Source organism: Eurypyga helias, unplaced genomic scaffold, assembly GCF_000690775.1.
Source record: "Eurypyga helias isolate BGI_N326 unplaced genomic scaffold, ASM69077v1 scaffold28362, whole genome shotgun sequence".
In the NCBI taxonomy this organism is placed as follows: Eukaryota; Metazoa; Chordata; class Aves; order Eurypygiformes; family Eurypygidae; genus Eurypyga; species Eurypyga helias.
In genome coordinates this window covers 3,583-13,568 of record NW_010236986.1, presented here as the reverse complement: position 1 = coordinate 13,568, position 9,986 = coordinate 3,583, and the positions used below count along the sequence as shown (strand labels likewise).

General features: G+C 53.6%; 1 protein-coding gene across 1 annotated transcript; it reads left to right on the top strand.

The window, feature by feature from the left end:
- Window positions 1-2,250: 2,250 nt before the first annotated feature.
- Window positions 2,251-9,497, top strand: LOC104506378 (N-terminal EF-hand calcium-binding protein 3-like; the record flags this gene model as incomplete). Its single annotated transcript, XM_010147310.1, has 4 exons — window positions 2,251-2,275; window positions 3,271-3,379; window positions 9,043-9,068; window positions 9,400-9,497. Coding segments are annotated over 4 exons (258 nt in total), but the record flags the coding sequence as incomplete, so codon positions are not given.
- Window positions 9,498-9,986: the final 489 nt, after the last annotated feature.

Here is a 9,986-nt window from a genome sequence, read left to right as displayed (position 1 = left end):
ACGTCCAGCAGCTGCGGTTGCTTCCAGCCCTGCAGTTAGTGTGAAGCCCTATAATGTCCCTCCTTCCCGGGGTGTGTGGGGTTCATCCCCAAATAAATGCCTGGACGCAAGGATGGGCTCGCTGGAGGCAGCAAGGAGCCCCGCCATCCCCAGGGGATGTGGAGCAGAGGTGGCCTTGCCTCGCAGAGCTCTCGCAGTTCTGCTGCTTGCACCATGTTTATTTATTTTGTGCTTCGGGCAGCTGTTGTGTGCGCTGGCAGGGCTTTTCTAACGCACCGCTGGAGCAGAGGATCCCCTGTGCGAGGGAGGAGCGTCAGCTCTGTGTGCTGAGGTTTGTGGTGAATCCAGGGTGGGCTCCCCCTGCATTAAAGACCTTCTCAGCTGCCTCCAAATTTGTGCGCTCCCTCTTAGCCTGCAGACAGACCCTGCTGAGCAAGGCCAGCCTTGGAGTGGGAAGTGTTTAACCTCAGTTGAATCTGCATTTAAGTGCCTGGATGACACTTGTCTTTGGGATGAGTAGCCAGCCTCAGTGACATTCAGAGTCACAGAGGTGGTGTTGCATGAGCCATGTGTCCCTGCGATGGCAGGATGAAGCCTTTGCCTTGGTGGAAGGTGGCATGCCTGAGGCAGGGTGGCACAGGCAGATGCCCCCGCAGACAGGGAGCCCCAGGATGTGTAACCCTGCAGCCGTGGGACCCCCCCCCATGTGCAAGCAAACCCTCTAGCCTGAGAAAGTTTTGCCTTAAAACGCAAAGAAATCCCCAGCGTGTGGGAGCTGCGGGTTCCTCTCCCAGCCGGGAGTGGTAAAGCTCTGGAGCGCATCTGACGGGGTGTTCGGAGAGTGCCTGCCCTGCTTCCCTGCAGGGGAAGCAGCCTGGCCGGCTGGAAGCCTGCATCCCAAAGGGACAGTTACCTAACGCTGGTCGGCTCAGGGCAGCCTCCGTTCCCTGCAGCAGCTCGGGTCAGGAGGAACTTGGCTTGCTCAGAGGAGCATCCTCTGAGGAGGTGTCTCTGTTTTCGGTTGTGGGGAAGGAGCAGGGAGCTCCCTGCTGGGACCTGCATCAGAACAGTCTGCCTGGTTACAAGCCAGCGGCATCCTCAGGAGTGTGCAGCCGGGGTTTCCCTGAGCAGCTGTTTCTTTACCTCAGGGCGATTTTTCGGGGCCATTTCAGTGGTGGGAGATGGGTTTGTGCCCCCAAAATGCTCAGCAAAGCTGTCGGTGAGCGGTGCAGAAGGGAGCTGGGGGTGGAGGGGGCAGCTGGCAGCGATGCGTTTTCCTGCAGCAAGGAGCAGAACTGGTCCGGGGGTGGTTTTATCAGCGGTCTCTGCTTCACAGGTATGTGGAAAAGAACACACCAAAGACAGCTTTCCCCTCTTCCTGCCCTTCTTCATTCCCGATCTTTCTTCAGACCTTCAGATTTCTTCATCAACCAGGATAATTAAAAAGAAGAAAGCTGCCACACATAGAGCTTTATTTTGTTGGCTCTGTTAGGATTTGCTGGCTAAAACCTTGTACTGTTTGGGCTGGCAAGATGTTCCCAGGCATCTGGAATGGCGCTGTTCCTCACGGGCATCAACCCCAGTCCTTCCGATAATTGGAAGAGGAGCCAGGCAGGGATAAGAAATGCCAGCTTTCTCCTGGGCCGTGGACAGAAGCCTCATGGTTAGGAACCTGGGTGGAGACCCTGAAACTGGAGCAGCTCTCCAGCTGTGCTCCGTGGCAGAATTAGTTACAGATTAATTATTAATTACAGTGTGTGTGCGTGTTGGGGTGTCACAGGAAGGATTGTGATTACAAAGTGCAGGACAAGAGCTGCTCCTCTGTGCAGGCGGTTGAGGTGTCAGCGGTGATGCACAAAGTGCTCCCATTATGGAGTGTTTTTTCTGCTTAATGTTCTTTCATTTAAAGGGTTTGAAAAATTAAACACTTGCCATCACGCGGGTCTAGTGAAGCCCTTTGTACTTCATCTCGCTCTGTGTTCTGTAAAGGAAGCTCGGTGCTAGTGCTGGGCTGGCTCAGGCAGCGGTGTCTGTGCCTGAGCTCTGCGCACTGGAGGCGAGAAATGGTTTTAATTGTTTGCAAAGGGGAATTTCCCCTGCACAGCCCTGGCTGCGGGGCTTCTCCATGGCTCCCCGGGCTCTGGGAGGCAGTTTTCCCATGGTGGCGGTGCCGGGTGAAGCCTGGCTTGCTGTTCAGCCGCACTGTTCTCCCTGCTGCCTCACTAAACCTTGTCGTCTTTTCTCTTGTAGATTTTCCGACGAGCCGACAAGAATGGTGAGTTCTTTCTTCCTGCCACTGCCTGTCCCCGCTGGCAGGTTTGGCTGCAAGAGTGAAGGAGAAGGGCAAGCAGCTCTTGGGCTGCAAGAAAAATGCTTTTCTGCTTCTCCTGGAGGAAGAGGCGCTGGAGCAAAGGGCCTGGCTAGGGGCTGGGGAAGTGGGCTTCCCTAGTTCACCATCCAACTTGCCACCACTCAGGACAGAGCCCCTTCCGAGCCCTTCTGCCTGCATGCACAGTCCCTCCTCTGCGCTGCTAGCAGTGAGAAGGGAAGGCAAAGCATGCTCTGCAGCAGGCAGCCCAGGGGCTGTCAGGCTTGTGCTCCATCCCTTGCAGGACTGATCAGTGTCCGTGCTCAGTCCAGGGTTTTACAGGTGCCCCTGGTTGGGTGGCCTTGTTCCTGGCCCGCTGGAGCCCCTGGCATTTGAGAGCGACCCTTTGCTACCTGGTTTTCAGTCTGACACCCAAAAACCAAGAAGTTCAAAATCACCAGTCGTTTCTCTGAGCCTTCCCACCCCATCTTGGGCTCTTCACAGTAGCTTGCAGGCTCCAGGAGCTGCTCCAAATGCAGCCCAGAAGCTGAAGTCCTCCACAGAGAGGAAGGAAAAATCTCTTGAGTCAATGGCAAGATTTTCTTTCTATGAAAACGTGATGCTGTCCTCACTGTTCTGTTTGTGATGGACTCTCTGCTTGGACAGTCTTCGAAGTGCAGACTGTCTGCATGCGTTTCTGCAGACATTGCCATGGGGCCTTTTGGAAGGGGCTGAAATTCCCACCTGAAGTTCCAGCAGCAGTGGCCCTGCTTGCCAGCGCTCCTGGGTTTCTGTTGGGGAGTGGTGGGACATGCTTTCAGTGAGAGATCTGCTCTAATTATTATGCACAACACGCCCAACCGTCCCACGCTCCCGGTAGAGAGGCTGCTGGGAGGATCACTGGGGCCCGTGTGCTTCTTTCTGCAGATATATAATTATTCTTCCCTTTTATTTAAATGCAGATGATGGGAAGCTGTCATTTGAGGAGTTCAAGAACTATTTCGCTGATGGGATCCTGAGCTCAGAGGAGCTGTGGGAGTTGTTCAGTGGCATTGACAGGCATCATTCAGAGTAAGTACCGTGGTGGCACAGAGGAGGGGAGACGAAGGAGAATATAAAGCTGCTTGACTGTAGATGGAGGACGTTTGGAGGCGGGTGCGATAAACAGTAAGGGTGAGATAAACCCACCTCTTGTAACACGCAGATGTTAAAACCCATTGAACACCAGCTACGAGCATTGGGGATGAGAGAAGCCAGACATTTTGAGAACAGTCGTTATCAGATTTACTGTAGTTCCATAAAAGCAAGCATCCATTTAAAATTCTCTTACTTAGTTGGAAAAATGCATTCCAGAAATACACAGCTCTGTGGGGCAGGTTGTGTCTGCAGGAGGAGCATGTGGTGGTGTGAGGACAATGCACAGACTGTGCGAAGTCGCAGACGTTGCCACTGCTGACACAGGGAACTGCTTTTCACTTACGTAAGAGCTGCTTTCCACCAGAAGTGGGCCTCGCCAGTGGAACTGTGAATTTAGGCCAGCTACTTTTTTTAAAAGAAACCCCCGAAGAACAGGAGAAGTAATTGCACTTAACCATGAACTGCTCTTGACTGGTGCTGTCCAGAAGAGTCTGTTGGGCTTGGCTGGGTTCTCGTCCCAGTCTTGCAGATCCCCCCTTGCTGGGGTCCCTCTGCCCCGCCAGCTGCTGCCAACAAGTGTGTTTTGGTGCTGGGGGAAACCAGCCGTTGATAAATTGCGTGTCTGGGGGCTGCCTGTCCCAACAGAGGGCTGTTGTGGGGGAGAAGGTGACTGCAGCTTCCTCCTGGTCTCGGGCTGCAGGCTTGGCTCCGGCCTGTACCACTTCCCTGGCACCCCCAGAAGTACCTCCTGCACCTCTGGCTCCTTCGGCCAGAGCAGCACCTGAGCCGGTCTCCGCAGGGAGAGGTAACTCGGAGCAGCTTCAGCTGCATGTGCTGGTCCCTGGGCAGAGGCATGGAGGGTCTGTGCCATGCCAAGATGGCAACAGCCACCGAATGCCACTGTGCCACTGACAGCAGCTGCAAGTCCCCACATCATCCACCCAGGACTGGGGGAGTGGGGTGACACTCCTGCCGAGTGTCAGAGTGGTGGGTTTAGCTCTCTCCTTAGTGCTGGGGCAGAGAGGTGGGCTGATGTGTGCAGCCCCTGCTGCTGCTTGCTTTTAAGCCTGGTTGCCTGTTGCTGCCTGTCCCACCAGTTGGGTGTGTTGGATGTGGGCAGCAAGAGGTGTTGTCTGAGAATACCTGTCCCTCTGGGCTGTGATCCCAAGGAGTTAGCAGTGAGCTGTGCCCTTTCCTCTGCAAATGCTCCATTTTGGGGTGACCCTGGGGTCCTGTTCTCCCCCATACAATACGGAAGATTGTTGCAGCAAAGCAGAGTTGTAACTGTGCCCTTAACAGAAAGGCGAAGATCTCTTGTTTTACCATCGCTTTCAGGTCAGACCTCTTCTGTCTGCCCAGAGCAGATAAGCAGGACTGACCGGAGGCCCCTGCGAGCAGGCCAGCCCCGAGAGCTGTGCACGGCCCTGGCTGCAGCAGTGCTCTCTGTACTTGTTACCCATAATGACAGTGCGGTAGCTATGACAACGTGGCAGTTGCAGCACTGAGCTGGTGACATCTATTAGCAGGGCATGCCCGTTGGATCTTTGATCTCTTTCTGCCATGAAGAGCAGAAGGGACCCTGTGGACAGAGCTGGTTTCCAAATTCTTGCGTTCAGTGACTTCAAGCAACCGTAGGAGACGCCGACCCTCAAGGCCTGTGAGGATGCTCTCATTCTGCAGGAGGAGAAGGGAAGGTCCAGCCCTGAGGCTGTGGCAGGTGTAGTTCTTGCTTCTGTCCCAGGTTGGGACACGGCCCACGCGCATGTGCGCATCCCCAGCTCACGGAGGAGGTGGGAGCTCCCAAAGAGAGAGCCTGGTGCTCCACTTGTTGTCGGGTGAGAGGCATCCTGCCACCCTGCAAAGCAAATAGAGCAGCGCTGCATCTGCTGGAGGGCTCTGGTCCTGGGACAGGGGTTTGGAGGGACAGGTCTGTCCCCAAGGACTGCTCACCCTCTGCACAGTGGCAGGTAACAGAAATCAAACCGTGTTTAGTGTGTGTGGCCTCAGCGAGGTCTCTGTGGCTCTGTTTGTAGAGCTGGACTTTCTGGTATTTTTTTTGGGGTGTGCAGAGGGACGTGTTCCTTATACAACCTCTGGTGTCTTGTAAGAGCTGGACACCCCCTTACTCCGGGCTGTCTGATTGCCTTGTCTTTACAGGAACTTAGTATTTTTGAGAGCTGCCTGAAATTTGCTGCCGGATTCAAGAGCTGGGATAATATTCAAAGTATTAGAAAGCTGGAAAGCAACTACAAGCTCTACAAACATACCTGGCATGCTACTTTTATGTCCTGCAGCTTTTTTGATGATGGGAAAGTTCCATCCTTAATCTGGTGGGTGGATTTGGCCAGAAGGGTGCTGTGTTCATCAGGTAGAGCCAAAAACTGGAGTTTCTTTGTCAGTGCCAGCGTGACCCAAGGAGGGGCAGTGTCAGAGGCTTTTATCCACAGGCACTCTCTGTGTCTGGGTAACGGAGCATTGCCAGACACACCCTGACCCTCATGCATCACTGCGAACCCGCAGCTGCTCCCCTGGCCCCCAAAGGTGACATCTGGGAGGATGAGTATTTTGGAGGTCTCACAGAATGGTTTGGATTGGAAGGGACCTTCAAGATCATCTGGTTCTCCCCTGCCATGGGCAGGGACACCTTCCACTCATACATTACTTCTCCTTCCAGAGAGCTCACAGATCCTGGAGCCACACTCTCCTTTTCTCCCCATCCTTCCCATCAGATCTTCTCTCCACCTCCCACCCAGCCGGTGCTTAGGTGGGATGCTGTAGCCTGTACATCAGGCGCCTCTGGTGGGTTTGGTTCAGATTCTGTGTTTCTCCATGAGGCTTTTTTTATTCTGCATTTCTGAAAACTGTTCCATTTTGGCTTAAAATTATTTCCTTGCTCTAATTCTTTGATGTTTAAAAAATTACGTTGAAACTGAACTGAGCTCTTCATGGCGATTTGGTACAACAGCTAGGTCCGCCGTTTGACTTGTGAGAGCTCCACACCAGCTCTGACACTGCTGCAGAACAGAAAGATTCATCTTGCTGGAAAAGTGCATTTGCATCCACTGAAACATCTGGGTGAGAAGAGACAGATGTTTCTGAAGGGAGGAAGAAGCTCCATTGCTGCAGAGCATGCTGGGAGACGTGCAGTGCGGCTTGCTCGCTGAGCGGCAGTGCGTCCGTCTGCAGCCCAGCCGGGCAGGATGGCAGCACATCCCAGGGTCTCACAGGGACAACTTAACTGAGAGCTCATTCCAGAGGGCTTTAGACTGACCGCTGTGGTGCTGCATCAGTTGCATCCCTACTGCTCTTTGCAGGGGGCTGTGAAACCTGCCCTGGGAAGTGTCGCATGAACCTCATGTGTCTTTCTGCCCTGCATTTGTCGTGAAGATTTAGAAAATCAAGGTCTGGCAAATGCTCCCGAGCATGAGAGCAGTCAGGTGGTGGTGGCAGGAGTTGGGTACAGACTGCCCAGCGCCTGTCTCTGACCTTGAGCCAGGAGTGAAAGAGGTGGGAATGCTGACCTGATGGTTTTAAAAAGCTCTCAGTGTCAGTAATCTCAAGCCTCTGGTTCTGTGGAAGATGGGACTTGTGTGAACTTTCCTCCCCTCTCTTTAGTCAGACACTCAGAGCCCCACAGCTTCTGCCAGTGTTTGAATGATGGAGAGTGACTGAAACACTCTGGGTCACGCTGGAAAGGTTTGGAAACCGGAGCTGTGATGGCAGCAGAGGTTCCCAACATGATAAATAGTAAAAATAAAAAGATTTCCCAGCTGCTTTGCTGAAGCTGATTGCTGTTTTCTTGCATGAATTCCAGGCGCATTCTGACAAAATCCCAACAGCATAATGATGACAAGATCCTTCATCATCAGTTCAGGCTTAATTACAGTTAATCAGTGGTTTGAGCACAGTCAAAATACAGCTATGTGGAAATGTGGAGAGTCTCAGGATGAGTGCTTTGGAGGCAGAGGATGGCTCTTCTCTTGGAGTGGGAGAGGGGATGGCAGAGAGGAGCAGAGGGAAGCCTGCTGTCCCGTTGCAGCCCTGCAAAATGGTTTAGGGTATGGCAGGTCCTTTATATGAGTTTTTCCTAGTTTCTAGTACGAAGTAGCTCAGTAACTCCTGGTAACATGAAGATGGCACCATTGCTCCTGGAACACTCTGTCCTGCCCCCAGCTGTGCCCTGGGGGCTGCGGCAGGATGGAGAACCTGGGAAGAGGTGGCCATGCAGGGATGCTGACAGAGCAGGCTGCGTTGGTAATGGAGCAGATCCCCCTGGAGAACTCCCACAGGGCTGATTTTTGCCACAAGATCTTGGCAATGTTTAACTGTCCAGTGTTTTAGCGATTGATTAGTTAATGTTTGTTTTTAAGCAGCAAACAGGCAAGATAGGGTTATTAATAATCTCTGGCCTCTCCTTGGAAGCCATGGGGTTGGTGTTGACAGGAGCCTTTTGTCACAGGCATGCCTGCTCGCCAGAGCTGAGGTGGGGAGCTGGGCATGGGTTGAGCTGCTGGCCCCTTCTTCCTGGTGAAACCAGTCCCAGCCCCGGCTTCTCACTGGGGACAGTGCAAATGACTGGGTACCGTATGCGTTAGGTGTTTCACTGTGTGTTTTGTTCTCTTGTGTCCCCATCCCCTCTTTTGTGATTTTACCCTTCTCTTGGATGGGAACCAGTGGCCGCATGGGTCTAACAGGCAGTGCTGCGGGGTCGAGTCTCTGTGGCAGCGCAGCAGCAGTGGCTCTGCAGGCTCCAGGCAGCTTTCAGAAATAAGTGGAAAAAATAAGAAGGAGCAAGACGTTTTCCCAATGTAAATGTGTGCTGCAAACCCCAGTCGCGCTAGCAGAGCTGCGGTCGGATGCGTGGAGCTGCTCGGAGGCGGGATCGGCAAAGTTTGATGGAGTGGAGCCTGCAGGAGAAGGGGCTGTGGTTTTGCCCATTATCTGTATTGCATCTCAAGGGAAACACTATTTTTTTTTTTTTAATCCACTTTCAAAACTGTCTGCAGCGCCAGGACAGTGTGCCAGAGCCCTGCCTTAATCAGCTCCTGCGGTAGGTGTTTAAAATAGCCGAATCACATCCTAAAGCAGCCCGTCTCCATCGCCCGAGGCAGCGCCTGATGCAGGCAGCTGATCCGAGGGCTCTGCGGTCCCGCTGCCGTGGGTCTGCGCTCACGGCTCACACCAAAGTGTTTTCCTGACTTGAAGCACTGCCTGTTATTAAAGTACACTAAGTGGAAGCCCAATAGAGTGAGACAGAAACCAGCCTTTGATGTAGGAAGATTTTGCTTACATTATTATACCTGTTCCTGGCATGGCATTTTGGACACTTGGCACGCTCTCCTCTTGCTCCTTCAGCCCCCAAAGCAGGGGTGATGCTCTGCAGCCCTGCCTGGGTGCTGCAGGTGCTGGGCATGGTTCCTGAGCTGCTGCCTTTGAATGTGGGCAGCTTCTTATTTTTTTAATACAGCTTTTGAATATTTGTCGGAGGAACAGTAAATCTACTGGGTGCTCAAGACAAACCCACAAGAGCCGGCTCAGCTCTTTCTCCTAAACCAGCTCCACTGTCTAACAAGAGCTTGTTTTTCTGTTTCTTGCAGTAATGTGGACACGGAGAAATTGTGCAGTAAGTATTGTTCTGTCTTCGGAGGGCTTCCTCCCTTGGGGGTCTGCAGTGGGGCTTTGTGCACGTCTGACCTGGGCATGACTGGGCAGCCAAGTGGCATTGAAGTGCCTGAATCCTAGCACAGAGGGCATCTGTGCTTTTCCCAAGGGATGGGACATTTTGTCCCTGGGGACAGGAAAGGACATCGCGTTTCAGGGCAGGTGGGAGCGTGGCTGGAGAGGGACACAAATCCCCTTGGCAGTGCTGGACTGTGTGTGGGAAGCAGTGGGTGCAGGGCAGGCAGAGATGGAGGTGCTCAGGAAGCTCACCATGGTCATCTCTCCCATTTCAGATTATTTCTCGGCCTATCTTGGAGAATACAGAAATGTGCTTTCCGCCCTGGAGGCGCTCAACTCTGCGGTCCTGGCAGCCATGGACAAAACCAAGCTGGTAAGGACGGGACTGCAGGAGGGCGGCGGGGCAGCTGGGTGCGTAACCAAGCTGTGGGGATCTTAGCTGCTTGCTTAGCGCTGGACTTGGGTGTCAGAGGCAGCAACTGTGGTATCTCCTGATCAGCGGGGTGCATGTGTGTGCTTCAGTTGCCTCCATGTGCAGTGAGTGCCAGAGCAGTGCAGCCTGCAGCGTGCCTGGAGGAGGGGAGCAGTGCCGGAGGAGGAGAAGGGTAGAGCTAGTGCTTTTGGCCTCTGGAGACGTTTTCTCCCTCGCCCGGCTCTGGCAGCGGCTGTTTGGAGAGCTCCTTGCAGACCACTTGCAGGGGCCTTCCCGGGGACGCTGTTCCTGCGAGCATCGCTGATGATCGGTGTGTTGCGTCTCTGAGCCAAAGCAAGGTCTTTCCCACAAAATAGGTTGAGGCTGCTCTGGACTCACCCCAGCAGCTTGTGCTCAGCACAGCCTGTGCCTCCACCCACAAAAATTGGC